At 37.1% G+C, this 22,769-nt stretch overlaps 1 protein-coding gene and 1 non-coding gene across 11 annotated transcripts in view; one reads left to right on the top strand and one right to left on the bottom strand.

Moving 5' to 3' along the window:
- Dym (dymeclin) overlaps nt 1-22,769 on the top strand; it is a 424,183-nt gene that overhangs the window by 81,376 nt on the left and 320,038 nt on the right. For all 10 annotated transcript variants that reach the window (XM_021236605.2, XM_087189093.1, XM_021236606.2 and 7 more), the window contains exon 6: nt 16,009-16,081. In XM_021236605.2, the coding sequence (XP_021092264.1) occupies nt 16,009-16,081 (73 nt within the window). The remainder of the gene's footprint in view (nt 1-16,008; nt 16,082-22,769) is intronic.
- Nucleotides 9,474-9,580, bottom strand: LOC147830094 (U6 spliceosomal RNA). Its single transcript, XR_015445016.1, has one exon. It is a non-coding gene; the product is annotated as a U6 spliceosomal RNA (small nuclear RNA).

The raw sequence follows: 22,769 nt of genomic DNA on the forward strand, positions 1-22,769 counted from the left end.
TATTAGAGTACAGGTTCTTGAAGTAGGTACTGATGATCCTCTGGATTTCTGCTGGATCTGTTGTGACTTCACCTTTTTTGTTCCTAATTGCATAGATTTGAGCCTTTCCTTTTTTTCACAATGTTGGCTAAGGGTTTATCGATTTTATTTATTCTTTCAAAAAAACCAACTCTTTGATTCGTTGATTTTTTTGTATTGTTCTCTTAGTCTCTATTGCATTGATTTCTGCTCTGCTCCTTATAATTTCCTCCCTTGTATGAGCTTTGAGTTTGTCTTGCTCTTCTTTTTCTAGGAACTTGAGGTTCTGCATTAGGTTGTTTATTTGAGCTGGCTCTGTTTTCCTTCTAGGGGCATTACCACTATGAATTTCCCTGGTAGAACTGCTTTCATTGTATCTCTATATAGATTCCTGTATGTTGTATTTGGATTATCATTTAATTGTAGAAACTGTCTAATTTCTTCTTTAATTTCCTCTGTGACCCATTGGTTGTTTATGAGAGTGTTATTCAAGTGTTTTTGAAGTTCTTGCGGTTTCTTATGTTATTGCTCTCCAATTTTATTGCACTATGGTCTGATAATATACAGGGGATAACTTCAGTTGCTTTACATTTACTTAAACATGTTCTATGAGCTAGCATGTGGTCTATTTTGGAGAATGACCCATGTGTAGCTGAAAGAATGTATATTCTGATTTTATGGGTTGGAACATTCTGTAGATATGTATTAAGTCCATTTGTTCAAAAGCTTGGTTCAGTTCTAGTACATTGTTTTGATTTTTAGTCTAGATTATCTGTCTTTTTGTGACAGTGGGGTATTGAGGTCCCCCATTACAATTGTATTAGTGCTTATTTGGTTTTTCATGCCCATTAATATTTGTTTTGTATAGTTGGGGGCATTAGTATTTTTTGTATATACATTTATGATTGTCATCTCTTCCTCTTCGATTATTCCCTTCACAAGGATGTAGTGACGTCCTTTGTCTCTCTTAATTATTTTGGTTTGAAATCTATTTTGTCTGCGAATAAAATAGCTACTCCTGCTTTTCTTTGGGCTCCTGTCACATGGAGAACTGTTTTCCATCCTTTTACTTTCAGTCTATGAATTTCTGTTTGAACTAGATGTGTTTCTTGTATACAGCCAATTGTTGGATTTTGCTTCTCAATCCATTCTGCCAGTCTGTTTCTTTTGATTGGTGAATTGAGGCCATCAACATTGATGGTTATAACTGATATGTATTGACTTATCTTTGTCATGTTATTTTCCTGCTGTCGGCTCTTTAATTTTTTGTTTTTCCCCTTTCCCTTTAATTTCTTTCCTTGCCTGGTAGATTTGTTCTGTTGGGCCTCGTGGAGTTGTGACCTTCATTGTCTTTTTCTATGATATTGTTTAGAATTGTTTGGAGTGCTGGTTTGGTATTCATGAAGTTTCTCTGGTGTTCTTTGTCGTGGAATTATCTTATTTCCCCATCAATTTTGAAAGATAGTTTTGCAGGATACATCAGTCTAGGTTCAAGATTTTCTTTTAGGTTGTAAAATACCTCACTCTAGGCTCTCCTTGACTTCAGGGTTTGTGTTGAAAAGTCTGCTGTAATTCTGATGGGCTTTCCTTTGTATGTCATTTGTTTCTTTTCTCTAACTGCTTGTAGTATTTTTTTCTTCTGTTGGGTATCTGGGATTTTGATTATTATATATCTAGGTGTAGACTTTTTTTTAATCATGGCTAGTTGGAGTCCTATATGCCTCACTTATCTGTATGTCAGATTCTTTCACTCTGTTTGGGAAGTTTTCTGTCATTAATTCTGAGAATAATTTTTTTACTGTCATTTGTACTTTCTCCTGCTTTTTCGTGGATTCCTATCAGTCTTACATTATTATTCCTTGTGTCATCTAGGAGCTGCTGGATCGATTTTTCCTGATCCCTTATTATTTTTAAGAGATCTCCCTTTTCATGGTCACTGACTGCAATCCTGTCTTCTGTATCTGAAATTCTGTCTTCACATTGACTCATTCTGTTGTGAATGCTTTCAATAGTGTTTTTAATTTCCTGGATATCTGTTTGAATCTGTTTCATGGATTCCATTTCTTTCCTATGCTGGCCATTCATGGCTTCCATCATGGTCCTGAGCTCATCTACTTTTTTTTTTTTAATCTCGTGTTCTAAAGTCTCTAATCATGTCTTTCATTCTGCTCACTATCTCTAGTTATCTGGGAAATTATTTCTGTTTTGAATTTTTCTAGAGCCTCATTCATCTGTGTTGTTACTTTCTGTGCTATCAGTTCAGGGTGTCCAGGTGGATGATTATCAGATTTTTCCACCTTGTTTCCCCCAGAATTTGCCTTTGGTGAGCTGGAAGTCTGGGTTTGCGCCTTGCTTAGGTGTCTTCTCATTTCTGTTTTTGGTTTTGGTACTGTTTTTGGTTTAATTCCTGGATTGATACTTCAGTATTGCTTATTGTAAGTATCTTTGTTGCTTGCATTTAGAACCCTTATGAAATGATTGCTCCTGAGAGGTGTCTTCCAGATTACCTGGTCTTTAGGTTTTGATTCTCTAATGACTCTTAGGCAATCTTCTTTTCAGCATACCAGGAAGGACAACAACTGAGGTGGTCTGGTGTGCCTTTATTGCAGAGATTTTCTTTACTTTTCCAGTGAGCTTTAGTTTTCATCAAGGAGCCTGAGAGAGACCCTCTTTCTGTTGTTCACTTCTGCTCCATCTTCTGGAGCTCAGAGCAATGTCCTTTCTGACTCCCTGTGCCGCTGTGGTGTGGATCCAGGCACTGGCTCGGCACAGGTGTGGGAGGGTATAGGGGGTGCTGCTGGCACCAGTGTGGCTCACCTCCTTGGCACTGGGGGGGGGCTCTGCTCCTCAGCATTCAGAGGCAGTGCTATGGCATCCCAAGAGGCTCACCTCCTCAGCGCTGGGGGGGCTCTGCTCCTTGGCCTCAAATGCAATTTCTGTTTTTCTTTTTTTTCTTTTTTGGTATTTGGGATTGAACTCAGGACCTTACGCTTGCGGGGACTGAACTTGGGACCTTATGCTTGTCAGACAAGCGGCACCACCACTGAGCTAAATCTTCAGCCCTATTCTTAGTTTTTTGAGGAATCTCCACACTGATTTCCATAGTGGTTTTATTAGTTTATATTCCCACCAGCAATGTAGGATTGTTCCTTTTTCCCCCACAGCCTCACTAGCATTTGCTGTTTTTTGAGTCCTTGATATTAGCCATTCTTACTGAAATAAGGTGGAATCTCAGTGTTGTTTTGATTTGCATTTCCCTAATGGCTAATGTTGAGATTTTTTTTTTAATGTATTTATTGGCCATTTGTACTTATTATTTTGAGAAGTGTTTATTCAGTTCATTTACCCATTTTTTTGATGGAGTCATTTGTTTTTTGAGGTTTAATTATAAAGTTCTTTATGTATTCTAGATATTAGCCTTATAACAGAAGAGTAAGTAAAAATTTTCTCCTATTCTGTAGGTTGCCTTTTCACTCTGTTGATTGTTTCTTTTGCTGTGCAGAAGCTTTTTAGTGATATTATTTCCTGTGCTATTGAGTTTTATTTAGGTAGTCTTTGCCTAGTACTATGGCTTTAGGTATTTCCCCTGTTATCTTCCAGCAATTTCAAAAGGTTTTCTGTCTTTTTTTTTTGATACCAGGGATCAAACTCAGGACCTTGTGCTTGTGAGGCAGGCGGTGGTACCACTGAGCTAAATCCTCTGCCCGGTTTTCTGTTTTTATATCTAGGTCTTAGATCATTTTGATTTGATTTTAATACAAGGTGAGAGGGATCTAGTTTCAATGTTCTGCAAATAGATAACCAGTTTTCCTAGCACTATTTGTCAAAGAGGCTGTCTTTTCTTTAATGTATGTTTTTTGTCAAAAAATTAGATGGCTGTACATGGTTTCTCTGTCTTTTGTTCTATTCCATTGGTCTACATGTCTGTTCTTGAGCCAGTTGTTTTGTTGCTATAGCTTTGTATTATTAACTTGAAATCTGATATTGTGATGCCTCCACTTTGCTCTTGTTGCTCAGGATTGGTGTGGCTATTCTGAATCTTAAGTGACTCCATATGAATTTTAGTATTTTTTTTCTAGTGTGGTGAAGAATATTGTTGATATTTTAATAGTGATTGCATTAAATCTACAGATTGTTTTTGGTAACATGGGCATTTTAATAACATTAACTATATTATAATCTGCCAATTCATGAACAAGGGATGTCTTTCTATTTTGTAATGTCACTTTCTATTTCTTCAGAGTTCTATAATTTTTATTAGAGAAGTCTTTCATCTACTTGGTTAAGGTTGATTCCTAAATATTTAGCCTTTTTTTTTTTTAAGCTATTGTGAATGAAATTGTTTTTGATTTTTTTCTTGGTGGATTCATTATTGGCGAATATCATTTTAAAATTAAAAACTTGATGTTTCTGGCATATCTAATTATGTCTTAGTCTTACACGTTGCTTGAAAGTTCTACTTTTGATCACCAAGCCATTTTAAAATTCTCTACCAATTTCTTTTCACAGTTTGTATATCGGAGTACTATTAATTTTTGTTTGGGGATTTTATATCCAGATAATGAAGTATTGTGAGGAAATTAACTTATATATGAAAAATTATGTGGAATTTTGATTTCTTGAACCTTATGAACTTTGTGTGTTTTAAGAGGGGATGTTTATGAGAATTATGTAGAATTAATTCAGTGTCTTTCACAATTATGGTTTGCCATTCAGCATTGATTTTCAGAGCCTGTGTTTATGCTTTTGAGTTTGAGTTTTAAGAGATGAATCTGTTTAACTTACTATTGTGATTGTTAACTTTCTCTCTCTCTTTTTTTTTTTTTTTTTGTGGTACCGGAGATTGAACTCGGGACCTTACGCTTTCGAGGCAGGTGATGGAACCACTGAGCCAAATCCCCAGCCCCAATTATTACCTTTTTTTTTTTTTTTGGTACCGGGGATCGAACTCGGGTCTTTGCACTTGCGCAGCAGGCGGTGAAACCACTGAGCTAAATCCCCAACCTGATTGTTAACTTTCTATGTTTCTTAAATATATACTGATATTTAAACAGAGCTTTTAATCAGAATGTGTTATTTTTTTTAAATGCTAGCATGCATGTTTATAGTACAAATACCAAAAACATAGTCCTACTTGGTGAGTTGCAAGCCTTTCTGCGAAGTTTTCACAGCAAGAGTGGAGTGTATGTTTATCCCCATCCCACAAGGCCTACAAGCATACATAATCCAACCAACCTTGCAAACCCAGCACTTTGTTTTATATTCTGTCCTAAAAATTACAGATATTTTATACTCGGAACACATTGTCTTTTTTATTGTAAGATAAATTATTTTTTATTACTGCTGACTAAATTGATGCACTTGAGAGATATACTATATTTATTTTGAGGGCAAACATCCTCTGTGTATACTCTCTTTAGCTCTGTGTCACCCACTCTTGCTCAAACTTGAGAAGCATGGTTTTTTATCCTTGGTTACCAAAGGTAGGGATGGTATAAAAACATTTTTTCAATCATAGACCACCTTATCAAGATGATTGTCACACTGAAAGAACCATCTGTATGTTCTGATAATTGGTAGCTCTGTCCATGTGCTGGCTGAGTTGTCTCCTTTTTTATAGGGTTTTATACATGGTTTTTTTTTTTTTTGGTACTGAGGATTGAACTTGGGTCCTTGTGCTTGCGCAGCAGGCAGCGAAACCACTGAGCTAAATCCCCAGCCCTATACATGCTTTTTAATGATGTTCTTTTTATTTGTTGTTGAGTCTGCTGGTGGTCCACAAGCATGAGTCCAGTGAATATCTTTTTAAGGTTAAAGACTTGCTGTTTTTTTGTTGTATCTAATTATTTTTGTCTTAGTCTTACATGTTGTTAGTTTGACGATTCAATTTCTGATTGTGAAGCCCTTTTTAGATTCTCTACCAATTTGTTTTCATAATTTACAATAATGTAGTAATATTAAATATTTGTGAGTGAGAAAAAATAGAACTTCACAATGCAGTGTCTGAAAATATCCATTTGTTGGCTCATGTATAAATATCTAAGGTGTGTAGAACACTGCTTAGGATCGTGATACAGTACATAGTAGGGTAGGTTGTTTGAAGGCTGAATTTATGTAGAGAACCATCTGAAAACAATTGAGCAAAATCAACTGAGGCATCTTAGGTATATTCGCTTATTACAACCTACAGCATTTTTTATTCCAGTCCGTTGTAATACTGCTGAGATCATGTGGATGGATATTGCTGGCATTTCCAGCAAAGCAATCTGTATGAGAGTATTTTGACTGTCAGTAAGCTCTCAGGTTATAATCTAAATTTGTGGGATATTGTATTTGAACATTTTCCCAGGGGCCTTGTGTGATGTGGGAGCAGATTGTTAGAATTTATAACATTATACGGGGATAGCTCTTTTCACTATTCCATGCCTTTGAGAATTAGTCAAAGCAACAGAGCCAGCCCTAAGGCAAAACTATGAAGTACTACAAAATTGCTCCCATTTTCCTTTTGCCTTCAATATGAGTTTCTCTTCCTTTATTTTCTTTTTTCTTTTTCTTTTTGGTTTTATGCCCCATTTTTGTCAAGGTAGTACTGATGCTTATTTTACATTTTGTCTTGTATGTCCAGTGCTTTAAATCTCTAGGGGTCTAAATCTGTTGTCTGTGTTTACAAATACTTCTGATGGTTTGTTCCCTTATGTATTTATTTGATGATGTTTGTTGTATTTGTTTGATTTAAACAAATACAAAAGGCTCATACTGGGGAGGAATTTATATTTGCTTAAAGGGATTCAGGGGCTATGAACCTGGTACCATTTTAGCCTCCTTCAGTGGTTCAAGGCGTAACACAAGCTCTCAGGTCCAAGTTCTCTTCCTTGGCAATGCTGGAGGCTTAGTCTGCCCATATTACACTTCATCCATATTTGTCTTAACATCAAACTGTCTTAGAGTTTTCTTCTGTGTATCATTTTACTCTGGATTCAAGTGAGTTTATTTTCTTGTGGTTGTTTTTGGTAATGGTGTTGGGGTCCTTAGAGATCTCTACTTCCTGGAAGCCTGTCAGCACATGAAAAAGTGTTACATTATCAGCCGAGAACTAGTTCTTTTGTACAGGAGGGCTCATTGGAGTAACTACTCAACCATACTGCTGCTACTACAAAGCAGTAAGTTTCCCTCTTTGGTTTATCTTTAAATGAGTGAGGAAGCCTTTTCGAGATTGAAGGACTGAAGATAGAATCAACAAAGGGGGAAAACTGAAAGGATGATCCAGGGAAGTAGAAGGTACTGGGAAGAGGAACATGGAGAAGGAGTGTGAGGAAGAGGTGGATACTATGCTCAGAAATGGGGAGAGAGAGAGGGAGGGGGAACGGAACCAGTTAATGCAGTTCTGTGGAGAGTAGAGACTGGACTAGGCACCGGACTAATGCCTAGTAAAAGGCTTGCTTAACTGCATTTCTTTGACATGTAATAGTTCAACCTAAATTTATTTTCTAAAATTATTTATTTTGTAGGATTTGCTTTCAGGCCTAGTAGATTAAACATACATGTTTATTTTCGTTTTCTTCTGAAACTCCAGCAAGATACTAGTGAAGAGGCTTTTAAAAACTCATGAATTTGGCTGGGGATTTAGCTCAGTGGTTCCACCTCCTGCCTCGCAAGCACAAGGACCCAAGTTTGAGCCCCGGTACCAAAAAAAACAACAAAAAAACCCCCAACCAAACAAAAACCTCATGAATTTATTAGATTAAAGAAAAGAGGGTAACAGAATGCCAACATTTTGGAAGTTTGAGAATTGAATAATGAAGAGTTTAATTGGTGAAAGGTGAAAGCTAAATGCCTTCAGGATTGGAGAAATCCTGAGAAAAACGAATTTTTGCCCCACAGTTCTAGAAAGGCTTGAAAATTCTAAGTGCCAAGTGTCCCTGAAGGCAGGCAAGCACGTGAAAGAACAGTTAGAAGCTGAGATTCTTTCCGTGGCCCTGCAGTTATGAGACCACCCTTCCCCAGGTTCGTGTTGGAAGTGTGTTTAGGGTAACCCAGGTCCTCACGGGGTGAGCTCAGGCAGAGTGAGCCTGGTCTGCAGAGAGCAAGGTCAGGGAAAGGTTGGAGTGAAGGGTGAGGTGGCTTCACTTGGCTGCCAGAGTGCTGGCACAGGATTTTATCCTCACCAGATTAGTGGATACTCTTCTAGAGAAGATGAACCCAAACAAGGAAAAGACTTATATTCAGATGTCCTTGGAGGGCTTCACTGTGGCAGGTAAATGGAGAGCCAAGGCACAAAAACAATTGAGAAAGGGAGCTAACTTGTAAGGGATAAAACAATAAAGAAAAGGGATTTAGCTCAGTGGTTTTGCTGCCTGCTGCGCAAGCGCAAGGACCCAACTTTGATCCCCGGTACCAAAAAAAAAATTAAAAACAACAACAATGAAAAAAATCATGTAAGGAGAAATTTGTGGAAATAGATTTAAAAATCCCTAATTATACCTAACACAGCCAATTTCCTTTCCATTTTCTTCTGGCTTAAAACACTTTTGAAACTCTTTCTTTGGAATTAGGCTTAAAATCCATGTGATCTTTGTTTTGCTAAACTCAGTGGAGGTAAATCTCTCTCCTTTGAAATTTTGATCTTTTCCCCTTGCTGAGGTGCTTTTGCCGCCCTGGCAGCAAAGTGTCATTTTCTGCTTGTCTCTGCTTGAACTGGTCCCCCCAAACTGGGGCAGGCTGTAGCACAGGAGGAAGACTTGAAATTGCATAGTGAGCAGTTGAGTAGTTTCTTTAAAATTGAATATAGTTGACAAAATCATATATAATTTGATGTACAATGCCATGTTTTGAGATACATATACATTGTAAAATGATTACATTATAAAATGATCAAGATAATTAACACATTCATCCCTCACATACATAGCAATTATTAGCTTCCTTCATTTAGAAATATTTTAAAACAAGTCCAAAAAGCTTTTGTTTTATTTTTATTTTAGTATAAAATTTAATGATAAAATTTAATTTCATTAGTTATAGGTAATGCAAAAAATATACCAATGATGAAAAAATGTGTTTATTCCTTTAAAAATATTTAACATTTAAGACTTGTAATCTGTCTTTGTAGAAAAACAAAAGTGATTTTTAGGAGCTCCTGAGTTGTTCTTTGGTCTTTGAATAGGTGCTGCTGTTTGTAATATTTTTCTTCTCTTCTTTTCTTTGCTTTATGTTATCAGTGGAACGAAGTCACTGAAACTTTACTGATAAGCACACTTTATAATCAAACCTGGTAGACATTTTTAAAGTAATTAGAAACATTTCTTTTTGACCACAATAAAAGCAGTCAACCAGAATTATTCTTGATTTTATTGGAATATTATAGGGCAGAAGCTTATAAATATTGCAATATATGGAAATGTAGACCAGTTTTTAGGAAGTTCATTTACTTTTCCCTATTATGATTTTTTTTTTTTTTAAATATGGAATGCTTCACGAATTTGTGTGTCATCCTTGCACAGGGGCCATGCTAATCTTCTCTGTATTGTTCCAATTTTAGTATATGTGCTACCAAAGTGAGCACTTCCCTATTATGATTAATATAGAGGCATTTTTATTTTGTTGATTAGATGTTTAATATTTTAGAATAATTTTAGTATTAGCTTCATAATTATAGCTGGCAACACTATAGACTCCACTATGGTTTTTTGAAAATAAATTTATAATAAATATAATCTAGTTATGTGTCTTCCATTTTAAATAAATTAATTTTGTTTTGAACTTTTCAGTCTGTTTACTCTGCTTTCCAAGTATGTCTTGATCAAGTTTTTTGAGACAGGGTTTCACTGTGTAGTTCAGGATGTCCTTGAACTCACTCTGTAGTTCAGGCTGGCTGTGAAATGAACTTGTGGTGATCCTCCTGCCTCAGCCTCCTGAATGCTGGGATTACAGGGGTGCATCACCACTCCCGGCTTTGATCAAAATAATACTTATTTTAGGGACAGTTTCATTATGGGCAGCACTGAGAAACTGGCAGTTTAAGTTTGGGAATCCAAAGAGAGCAACTGGCTCTATGTCTTTTAATATTCCTTTTAATAACTATGTGCAACCTGATTTAAATGATCCTTGTTTCTTTTTTCTGATTGCTGCTTTGTTTTCTCCTACTCAATGAATGTGTTTTGTTTTGTTTTAGAGTCTTCCTCCTCCTACTGTGATGGAAGGTATTTGATTAAGATAGTATTTTACTATTGCTTCTTTCCCTAAGGAAAAAACAACAGGGATGTTGCTGAATGGAAGGAATGAACAGAGACTGCAGCTTAGTCTTACATATATAGATTAGGAGAGTTGGAAGGGACCTTAGAAAACATCTTGTCTGTCCTTGTTCTTTCGTCTGGTGAGGCTTATGAGAACTAACCTGAGAAGTGGGGCTAGGGCTTTAGAATGTGAGAAGCCCACTTGACAGGTCTGGGATTTTAGTGACTGTTTCTGTATAATATTGATAATAAGTAGTTTATATTTATTCATTATTTTAGATTATTTGTACATTGGCTATTTAAGAAACCAAAGACTTCTTGTACGTGTTGATGAATGTATAATATACCATCCTGATGTGTAAACTCCTATGTGGTCCTTCATATCTCTCTCCCCCAACCTGCCCCATGGTACTCACTTCTCAAGGATTTTTTATTTAGGGTCTTCAGTGAAACATGGATCAATTGATTTTTTTTTCCAGCTTTGCATAGAAGTGAGGCTTTAGGATGATTTGTAGGGATTTTCTTTTTCTTTTTTCCCCCCGAGATTCCTGGTTTAGGTTCAGATGTGGCCTTTGCCCTTTACTCTAAATAAAGTGATCTCTCTGAGTCTTGATTTTTTCATCTGTAAAATGATGATTGCAGTTGTCCCTACTGTGTAAGAGTTATTGTCAGGATAATTTGAGACAGAGTGAAGTGCTCAGCACAATGTCGCTCAAAGGGAGAACACTGAGTAAAGGTGAGCCATTAATATTATTTCATAGAGGCTAAGATTTACAATATTAAAACATTTGAGGCAATTTAAAACTCTGTGAGAAAACTCTCTAAAGAAACATTAAAAAAACTCTTTAAAGAAACATTTTCTCTCTTAAAGAGAAAAACTCTTAAGTTGTAGATCTTTATAATATAGTAAACAAATTGATTTTTGCAGTTTTTTTTGCTGACAGAGCCTCAGTTTACTTGGTCATTGACCTCTTAATTTCAAGGGCTTTGAAGAGTGTCTTTAAAAGATGGATGTGTTGGTGCACGTCTATAATCTCAGCACTCAGGAGTCTGAGGCAGGAGGATCAACATGAGTTTGAGGCCACCCTGGGCTGTGTAGTGAGTTCAAGGCCAGCCTGGATTACAAACTGAGACCCTGTCTCAAAACAAAACAAAAAAACCTACCAACAGAAAACAAAAACAACCACAACAAATAAAAAACAACAAAAAGGAGATTATTTTTATGGTGAGAAATGTGTGTGTTACTGTAATTTTTGGTAGATGAATTTATTTTTATTGGAACTAAGAAGAATCTGAACTTACATAGACTAAGGTGCTATAAATGCTGCTTGAGAAATAATGTAATATGAATAGCTTGCTTAATGGTAAGCAGGCAGATTTTTTTAAAAAAATCTATTTCTCCATCAATTGTACATCGAGTTGAGTCCATCTCTTTTGTTTTTTAACTTTTTTTTTATTAGTGCATATTTATCATGCACATTAATCACATTCATCATAGGAAATTTGTACCTGTATATCATATATCTTAATTCTTTTTTCCCATTCTCCTCTACTCCCTGAAGCAGCCAAATCTTGCCTCTGTTCACTTACTGTACAATTATATACTTCTAGATTAGCCTCCAAAACAATAAAAGGGATTCTGAGGAATTTTTTCCAATAAATGTTAAGTTTTCAAGGATTTCAATTGGAAATTGCTATTCTTGTCTTTTGTTAGAGCATTGGCTTTGAAATCTTACATTTTACTTGTGTGAAATTATTTATTATCTTCATTTATTGTATTAAACTGATAAAAAGGCTGTGAATGTATCTTAATTGACTTAGTTGTAAACTTGGCTGAGGTCATGATTTGGATGGCTCATGGAAGTGAATAATCACTGAATTGTCACTGATTTAATGTTTAAAAATTAGATGTGTTTACAGGCCTGGAAGAAAAAATCCAACCAGGCACCATCTGTGGGTCCTGATCATGTGTTCCCTCACCTTCTGTAATTAAAAAGAAACTCTGCTGGCTGCTTAGCTGCACAGGAATAGGTTATTAAATTGGCATGTGGTCTGAAATGTTCTTTAAGGAATCAATGAGCGATTTTAAATGTTCTCCTTTTTGTCTGGGTCACTGTACTCTGTAGAATGCGCTAAGGAGTGACAGTTCAGCAAACATACTGAGTATAACGTGCCAACAAATGAACTTGTTGGAACAGTTGTTAACTCATTTGGGTTAGGTTGGATAGGCTTGGTGATGAAACAGATTTTAGATTCACTCCTTATTGGACTGAAATTTAATGTGGTTGTTGAACTTGAGTCTTGATTGATATGTTCAATATGATTTAATATTCTCCTCACTATTTGTACTCTGTTAAAGGGTTACTTGCCAGTTCTATTTGTGACAAGGCAGAAAAGTGTTTCTCTGTAATTGCTGAATACCAGCTAATACGGTGACCTAGAAAAAAGTTGCTGAGCTGGTTTTGGGACTCAGAGTGTTCTGATGCTTTAGATACAACTGCTGGATCTTTACTAATATACCTAGGTTCTGTTCAGCAAACATATATTGTGTATATAATACAATTTTCTCCTTGGTATCTATTGGTTTTACAAGTCCATATAGAAACCAAAATTTACAGATGTTCAAGTCATTATATAAAATGAAAATGGCCTAGTATTTGGATATAGCATACATTTTTCCATATACTTTTTTTTTTTTTTTTTTTTGAGACAGGGTCTCGCTGTGCAGTTCAGGCTAGTCTTGAGCTCACTATGTAGTCCAGGCTATCCTCAAACTTGAAGTGATCTTCCTGCCCCAGCCTCCTGAGTGCTGGGATTATAGGCTTATGCCACTACACCCAGCTTCTCTCATATACTTTAAATCATCTCCGTAATACTTATATAAAGAGTACAATGAAAATGTTATGCAAATAGTTGTTATGCTATATTGTTTAGGGAATAATGAAAAGAAAAAAATGTATATGTTCAGGACAAGATGTTCAAATGGGAAGGGGAACAAGGGAGGAAGGAGGGAGAAAGGAAGAAAGGGACAAGAAAAAAAGTGAAAATAGAAGAAAAAAATGGAAACAAAGCTTTTATACATATGGAGTGGAGGGGTGTAAGGGGAGGGGGGAATGGGATAAAATAAAATTTATTAAAATAAAAAAAAATTTTCCTAAACATTTTCAGTCTATAGTTGGCTGAATCCATGGATGTGGAACCTATAGCTGTGGAGGGCTGAATGTTGTGCAGCCCTTTGTCAGTCATTGCCCTCAGGAAGTATAGAGTCCAGTAGGGGCCTGCCTGCATGTGGACAAATGATAATGTACACTGACATAATCCATGTATGCACAGATTATAGATGATTATTTTTATTCATGTTGAGGCAAGAGAGTTGAATTTTAAGAGGAGAAGGAGGTCAAGGATGGTTTAAATGGAGAAAGATGAGCTTTTTAAAATATCAAGTGTTCATTGTTGGAGGCTATTCCAGGAAGAGGGAATTTGTTGTTGTTGTTGTTGTTGTTTTCTGGTACTGGGGATCGAACTCGGACCTTTTGCTTGCGAGGCAGGCAGTGGAACCACTGAGCTAAATCCCCGGCCTGAGGGAGTGTTTTTGAGGAGGAATAACTTGGAATATCATTGTGAAGGGAGTAATGGAGGAAAACAGAGATACCAGCAGGTGCAAGGTGTTTGTAACTTGAAGGGTCTGGCATGCTGTACTTTGGAGTTTGGAATTGTCTTGATAGCCATTAGCTTAAAGTAATCAAAAAGATCTAAGCTAGGAGAATGAAAGTGTGGAGTTTACTTACCTCTCTCTGATAAAAATCTGGAGTTTGGATTGAAGAAGAGTGAAACTTGGAGGTACAAATACTACAAGTAGGAAAATTTCAAGATGTTCAGGAGTGAGTTGTAATGTAGTAAACTTGTTTAACTGAAGTGAGGTAATATAATGAAGGAAAGCATGACAGGGAGTAAAGAGGCAGTGTCAGAAGGGTGGACTGTAGTTGAGAGGACCCAGTGATGGGTTGACTATAGAAGGATGAGTTATGACAGAGTAGTTTGGCTTTTCACCTTGAATTACTGATGCAGTCACTGAAAAGGAGAATAAAGAAGAAACAAGTGGTTTTGAAGAGTTGGGAGAGGTGAATTCGGTTTTGAACATGTGGAGTTTGATGTACTAATGACGCTTCTGGGTGGAGATGATCAGTAGGCAATTGGATAGAGATCTATGGTTGTCAGTGGAGAGGTCCAGAGGAAAACTGTGACTAGGAATCACTAGCAGGTAAGTGGTGAGTGTTGAGAGCAAGCATGGTGAGTGAGAAGACAGCCAATGGAAGAACTCAGGGAGGGAAGATACTCTTAAGAAGCAGATGCTGGCAAGAAATGGAAAAGGAAGTTAATTAGACATAAGATGCTATAGGACTGTAAGACAGTAGTTTCTTTCCTCTTTCCTTCCTTTTTTTTTTTTTAGTAGTGCCAGAGATTGAACCCAGGACCTTCCCACTGAATTACATCCCTAGCTCTTTTTTATTTTTTATTTTGAGACAAGGTCTTGCTAAGTTGCCCAGGCTGGGTTTGAACTTGTGATATTTCTGCTTCAGCCTCCCATAGTGCTCAGATCACAGTTATGTGCTACCATGCAAATTACCATTTCAATGGGTGTGTTTTGTCCCAGGCTGTAGTTAAGTGACCTTCAAATTTCCAAAGCCAATCAGTATTTTCTGTGATTTCTGGTTTTGGACACTACTGTTACTCCTTCATTAAATTCTTTTAGTGAGATGTTATGTTAAAGTTAAATGTATAAAATGTATAAATATTAAGCTGTGCTAGCTGCTTTGTTTGAAGGAAGGGTAGAGGACCAGTACTCCTCCCCGCTGTTAATACTGGCCCTAACCTTGATTGTCTTGATGAGCCTTAAGGTACTTTTTCTGAACCTCTGGAAACCACAGTCACAGTGTGAATCCCACTAAGAAACAAACCAACTCTTTATAAATAATAAGCCCACGATAAAATGCCCTTCTCAAGTCACAGAAAAAATAAATGGCAATGGTAGGATACAAATTACTATTCTAATAGAAATATTTTTTGTCTAAGACTGCTAAATGACTTCTAGATTTTCAAAGCCAATCAATATCATGTGATTTTTATATTCTTTTTTTTTTTGGTACTGGGGATCAAACTCGGGACCTTACATTTGTGATCCAGGCGCCGGAATCACTGAGCTAAATCCCTGGCCCGATATCATGTGATTTTTGTTTTGAACACTACTGATTCCTACTGCTTCATGAGATTCTTTCCTCAGTTCCTAAAAGAATCCTATCTCAAAATACAAATTTAAAAAGGGCTGAGGATGTAGCTCAGTGTGAAGACCCTGAGTTCAATCTCCAGTATGGGAGGTTGTGAGGATGGGGAGAATTGGAAAATTACTGGCCTTGAAAGCTGTTATTAATAGCTGGTGTTCAAAACTTTTATACTAGGGCTGGGGATATGGTTCAGTGGGAGAGTGCATGCCTAGGATGCATAAAGCACTATATTGCAGTTCCCACTACTGCAAACAAACAAACAAAAACCAAACAACTCAAGCCAAAATTCCTATACTAGGTGAAGGTCTTAATGGATGCTAACTTGCTCATGATTTAGTTTTTATTCAGAAGTCAAAATCAGTGTTTGAATGTAATGTAATGATAATTTTCACTCTCATTACAAATGGAGACCTAACTTCTAAACAATTCCATTTTGTTTTATACCTTATTAAAAAGCTTTCTGTGTGTCTTATCAGGTTCAGATTCAGAAGATCTTTTGGAAGAACTGCTCTGCTGTTTAATGCAGTTAATCACTGATATTCCACTCTTGTAAGTTCTGGGTAAACTTGGATTTGTTTTATCTTCTGTGTATATTAAAGATGATAATTGATTGTGTTGAAGAGTTTGTGGGTGAGTGTACTACTTTTATACATGTTTTTTAAGGATTATGTATCTGAGGAATTCTTTTTTTTGGTTCTTTTATTGGTACATTTTAGGTATACAATACATTTACGTTTATCATTGGGTGCTTGTACCTGTACATGATGTATCTTGGTTCTTATTTTTTTCCCCATTACCTGTGCGCCCTTCAACCCCTCCACCCTTCCCTATTTACATAGATTTCATTTACATTTTTTATCTCATAATTTTTCCTTTCCTTTCTTTCCTTTCCACTTCCCCTCCCACTACCCCTACACCTTTGGACCTTTTCCTATTTCAAATTATCAATTATTCATTTTAAACATTTTAATCCTTATTTACACTTTCAGTTTCTCACACTAGAGAAACTATTTGGTATTTACACGTGTGTGGTATTTATTTCACTTAAGAAGATGGCCTCAATATGCATCTATTTAGCTATAAATGTCTCTAGTTTCTCATTCTTTATGGCTGAGTAGTACTCCATTTTATAAAAAAAACACATCTTCTTGATCCAGCCTCTAGTTGATGGGCACTTGGGCTGCTTCCAAGCTTTAGCTATTACAAACTGTGCTGCTATAAACATGGGTGCACATGTATCGCTGTGGTATGATTCTTTTAATTCTTTTGGGAAGATACCCAGCAGGGGAATAGCTGGATCAAATGGGACCTCTAGCCCTGCTTCTTTGAGGTATCTCCATACTGACTTCCACAGTGGTTGCACCAGTCTGCACTCGCACCAGCAATGGAGAAGGGTTCCTTTCTCCCCACAACCCCGCCAGCATTTGTTATTTGTTGATTTCATGATAGCAGCCATTCTTTCTGGGGTGAGGTGGAATCTCAGTGTTGTTTTCATTTGAATCTCTCGAATGACCAGTGATGTTGAACATTTTTTCATATATTTGTTTGCTGCTTTTACTTCTTTGTCTGAGAAATGTCTGTTCATTTCAGATGCCCATTTTTGAATTGGGTCTTTGAATTTGGGGGGTCTGATTTTTTCAATTCTTTATATATTCTAGATCGTAGTCCTTTGTCTGAGGTACAGCTGCTAAAATTTTTTTCCCACATTGTAGGTTGTCTGTTAGCTCTGTTGGTGGTTTCTTTTGCAGTGCAGAAGCTTTTTAATAAGATGAGATCCCAGTTGTTGATTCTTTCTGCTAGTTCCCGTGCTACTGAGGTTTTGTTCATAAAGTCTTTTCCTATGCCAATGTCTTCAAGAGTTCTACCTAACTTATCTTCCAGCAACTTAGTGTTTCTGTCTTAATATTTATATCTGTAATCCACTTCAATCTTAGTTTAGTGCATGGTGATAGGTATGGGTCTAGTTTTAATCTTTGGCAGGTTGAAATCCGGTTTTTCCAACACCATTTATTAAATAGGCTATCTTTCCTCCTATGATGGTGGTTGGCTCCTTTGTCAAAGATGAGGTGGCTGAGTATGTCTGGAGTTGCTTCTGCATCTTCTAATCTATTCCACTGATCCTCGGGTCTGTTCTTTTGCCAGTAGCATGGTGTTTTTTATCACAGTAGCTTTGTAGTATAGTTTCAAGTTGGGGATTGTGATACCCCCTGCCATGGCTCTGTTGCTTAGAATTGCTTTTGCTATTCTAGGTCTCTTCTGGTTCCAAATGAATTTTTGGATTGTTTTCTCTAGTTCTGTGAAGTATATTGTTGTGGAATTTCAGTGGGCATTGCATTGAATCTATATAGTAGTTTTGGAAGTATGGACATTTTCACTATATTGGTTCTTCCTACCCAGGAGCAAGGGATGTCTTTCCATTTTCTTGTATCCTCTTCGATCTCCCTTTTCAGAATGCTGTCGTTTTCAGTGTAGAGGTCTTTTGCTTCCTTTGTTTGATTGATTCCTAGATATTTCATGTTTTTGGATGCTATTGTAAAAGGAATTGTTTCCCTAATTTCTCTCTCAGTGAGTCTGTTATTTGTGTACAAGAAGGCTATTGTTTTGTTGAAGGCTATTGTGTTGACCTTGTATCCAGCTACTCTCCCGAATCTGTCAATTAAGTCTAGAAGTCTTTTGGTGGATTTTTTTGTGTCTTCTATGTAAAGTATCATATCGTCAGCAAATAATGACGATTTAACTTCTTCTTTTCCTATCTTTATTCCTTTTATTTCTTTCTCTTTTCTAATTGCTGTGGCTAATGTTTCCAGACCTGTATTGAACAGGAGTGGTGATAGTGGGCATCCTTGTCTTGTTCCTGATTTTAGCATGAAAGTTTTCAGTATTTGACCATTTAGTATGATGTTGGCTGTTGGTTTTTCATAGATAGCCTTAATCAGGTTAATATAAAGACCTTCTGTTCCAATTTTCTGTAGGGTTTTTATCATGAATGGGTGCTGGATTTTGTCAAATGCGTTTTCTGCATCTATTGAGATGATCATATGGTTTTTGTCCTTGACTCTGTTAATATGGTGTATTACATTTATTGATTTACAAATGTTGAACCATCCTTGCATCCCTGGGATAAATCCGACTTGGTCAGGGTGTATGATCTTGTTGATGACCCTCTGTATTATGTTTGCCAGTATCTTGTTGAGGATTTTTGCATGTATGTTCATTAGGGAGATTGGCCTGTAGTTCTCTTTTTGGGTTGGGTCTTTCCCTGGTTTCAAAGTAACACTTGCTTCCAGGAATGAATTTGGAAGTATTGCTTCCCTTTCAATTTCCTTGATGAGTTTAAAGGGTAATGGCTTTAGTTCTTTAAATGTCTTGTAAAATTCAGCAGTGAAGCCATCTGGACCTGGGGTTTTCTTTGTTGGTAAATATTTTATTACATTTTCAATTTCACTCATTGTAATTGGGGTGTTTAGAATTTCTATATCTTCTTCAATTACCTTTGGTAATTCGTATGTATCTAGGAATCTGCCTATTTCTTCTGTGTTTTCCATTTTATTGGAGTAGAGGTTCTTGAAGTAGGTATTGATGATCCTCTGGATTTCTGTTGGATCTGTTGTGACTTCACCTTTTTCATTCTTAATTACATGTATTTGTGCCTTTTCTTTCCTTTTGTTTATCAGGTTGGCTAAAGGTTTATCAATTTTATTTATTCTTTCAAAAAACCAACTCTTTGATTCATTGATTTTTTGTATTTTTCTCTTAGTCTCCATTGCATTGATTTCTGCCCTGATCTTTATAATTTCCTCTCTTGTATGAGCTTTGGATTCGTTATGCTCTTCTTTTTCTAGGAGCTTGAGGTTCTGCATTAGGTTATTTATCTGAGTTTTCTCTGTTTTCCTAATATGAGCATTCACTGCTATGAATTTCCCACGTAGAACTGCTTTCATTGTGTCCCATAGATTCCTGTATGTTGTACTGGCATTTTCATTTACTTGTATAAACTGTCTAATTTCTTCTTTAATTATTTCTGTGACCCATTGGTTGTTCAGAGATTCAGTTTCCATGTGTTTGTTGGGGTTTTGCAGTTTCTTAGTTATTGATCTCCAGTTTTATTGCACTATGGTCTGATAATATACAGGGAGTAACTTCAGTTCTTTTACATTTACTTAGACATGTCCTATGAGCTAGCATGTGGTCTATTCTGGAGAATTACCCATGTGCAGCTGAAAAGAATGTGTATTCTGATTTTGTGGGGTGGAACACTCTGTAAACATCTATTAAGTCCATTTGTTCAATAGCTTGGTTCAGTTCTAGAATTTCCTTGTTAACTTTTTGTCTAGATGATCTGTCTATTTGTGATAGTGGGGTATTGAGGTCCCCCACTACAATTGTGTTAGTATTTATTTGGTTTTTCATGTCTATTAATATTTGTTTTGTATAATTGGGGGCATTCATACTTGGTGCATATACATTTAGGATTGTCATCTTTTCCTCTTGGATTGTTCCCTTCACAAGGATGTAGTGACCATCTTTATCTCTCTTAATTAGTTTTGGTTTGAAATCTACTTTGTCTGCAAATAAGATTGCTACCCCTGCTTTCTTCTGGGTTACTGTGTCATAGAGAACTGTTTTCCATCCTTTTACTTTCAGTCTATGAGTTTCTTTTTGAGTTATGTGTGTTTCTTTTCTTTCTTTGTTTTTTTTTTTTTTGGTACCGGTGGTCGAACTTGGGACCTTGTGCTTGCCAGGCAGGCGCCAGAACCACTGAGCTAAATCCCCGGCCCTAGGTGTGTTTCTTGTATACAGCATATTGTTGCATTTTCCTTTTTAATCCATTCTGCCAGTCTGTTTCTTTTGATTGGTGAGTTGAGGCCGTTAACATTGATGGTTATAATTGATAGATATTGATTTATCCTTGTCATGATGTTTTACTTTTGTTGGCGCTTTTATTTCTTATTTTTTCCCCCTTTCCCTTTAATGTTTTACCTTGCCTGGTGGCTTCCCTCTGTTGGGCCTCAAGGAGTTGTGGCCTTCATTGCTTTTTTCTAGAATATTGTTTAGAATTGCTGGTAGTCTTGTTTGGTGTTCATGAAATTTCTCAGGTGTTCTTTGTTGTGGAAGTATCTAATTTCCCCATCGATTTTGAAAGATAGTTTTGCAGGATACAACAGTCTAGGTTGGAAGTTATTTTCTTTTAGGGCTTGAAATACTTCACTCCAGGCTCTCCTTGATTTGAAGGTTTGTGTTGAGAAGTCTGCTGTGATTCTGATGGGCTTTCCTGTGTAGGTGATTTGTTTCTTTTCTCTAACTGCTTGTAGGATTTTGTTTTTCTGTTGGGCTTCTGGGATCTTGACTATTATATTTCTAGATGTAGATTTTTTTTGATCATGGCTAGTTGGAGTTCTATATGCCTCACTTATCTGTATGTCCAATTCTCTACCTCTGTCTGGGAAGTTTTCCACTGTTACTTCTGTGAACAGTTTTTTTATGTCAATAGTGCTTTCTCCTGTTTTTTCATGAACTCCTATCAGTCTTATGGTATTCTTCTTTGCATCGTCTAGCAGTTGGATTGATTTCTCGTGGTCCCTTACTATTTTTAAGAAATCTCTATTTTCATGGTCTCTAACCGCTATCCTGTCTTCTATATCTGATATTCTATCTTCAGATTCCCTTAATCTGCTGTGGATACTTTCAATGGAGTTTTTAATCTCCTGAATATCTGTTTGAATCTGCTTCATGGATTCCATTTCTTTCTTATGTTGGGCAATCATGGTTTCCATTTCTTTCTTATGCTGGGTATTCATGGCTTCCAACATGATTCTGAGCTCATCTATTTTTTTTATCTGTTTCTGTTCTAGAGCTTCTAATCATGTCTTCCACTCTGCTCACCATCTCTGCAGATATCTGGGAGATTATTTCTGCTTTGAATTTTTCTAGAGCCTCATTCATCTGTTTAGTTACTTCCTGTGCTATCAGTTCAGGGTATCCAGGTGATTGGTTATGGGACTTTTCCATCTCATTTCCCCCAGGATTTACCCTTGGTGGGGTGGAAGTCTGAGTTTGTGCCTTGCTTAAATGTCTTCTCATTTTTGTTTTTGGTACTGTCCTTGGTTTTATTCCTGGATTGATAGTTTGAAATTGCTTATTGTAAGTATCTTTGTTGCTTGTAATTAGAACCCTTATGGAATGATTGCTTCTCAGAGGTGTCTTCCAGATATAGCTGGTCTTTAAGTTTTGAGTCTCTAATGACTCTTAAGGCTATCTCATTTTCCTTATATTAGGAAGGTTCATTGACTAGATCAATAACAACACCTTAGCCCAAGTGATACAATCAGCATCACCATTCCATCAAGTACATCGTAGAAAATGACATTTTGTGGTAGTTATTAATCTATCACCTTTAGCTGTGTGAATTAAATCAAGATCGAGGACCAACCCAACATATAGTGAATAAAGTCTTCAGTATAAGAACTTTACCCTTTGGGAGGGGTTGTTAGAAGGTGTTGGGGAAGGAGGGACAGTTGGGAAGAAGGATAGGGGAAGGTTAGCAGTGAGGCCAGAGGACACAGGTGAGAAGGAAAAAGAGAATAATAGGAAAATAAAGAAGAACTCCGAATGAGGACCAAAACAGGGACACAAAGGAAGATGAACATTGTGAGAGAGCAAGAGAGTGAGTGTAAGAGAAAGAAAGGAAAGAGAAAAGAAAGAAGAAAAGAAAAGAAAAAAAGGAGAGAAAAACAAGTATTTGCTGCCAGTCAAAGCACCTGGAAGGAAGCTCTCCACTTCCATCCCAGGCTCCTAGGGCAGAGAAGCTCAGCGAGTCCCAGAACCTGGAAGGAAGCTTCCCACCTCCATCCCAGGCTCCTAGGGCAGAGAAGCTCAGCCGGTCCCAGAACCCGGAAGGAATCTCCCCCACCGCCATCCCAGGCTCCTAGGGCAGAGAAGGTGAGCCAGTCCCAGCACCCGGAAGGAAGCTCCCCGCCCCCAGCCAATCTCCTTGGGCAGAGAAGCTCAGGCGGTCCCAGCCTCCGGAAGGAAGCTCCCCCGCTGCCATCCCAGGCTCCTAGGGCAGAGAAGGTGAGCTGTGTGGGTACCAGAAGCACCCCCTCCCATGGAAATGAGAAGACACGTAAACAAGTCTCAAAAACAGACTTCTGGATCACCTACAGCAACCCCAAAGGGAAACGAGATGGAACAATCTGATACTCAACCACCTGGACTCTCTGAACTGGCAACAAAAGAG

This window comes from Heterocephalus glaber, unplaced genomic scaffold (assembly GCF_053883595.1).
Source record: "Heterocephalus glaber isolate CG9 unplaced genomic scaffold, H.glaber_assembly_v1.0 deba00000331, whole genome shotgun sequence".
NCBI classification, from domain to species: Eukaryota; Metazoa; Chordata; class Mammalia; order Rodentia; family Bathyergidae; genus Heterocephalus; species Heterocephalus glaber.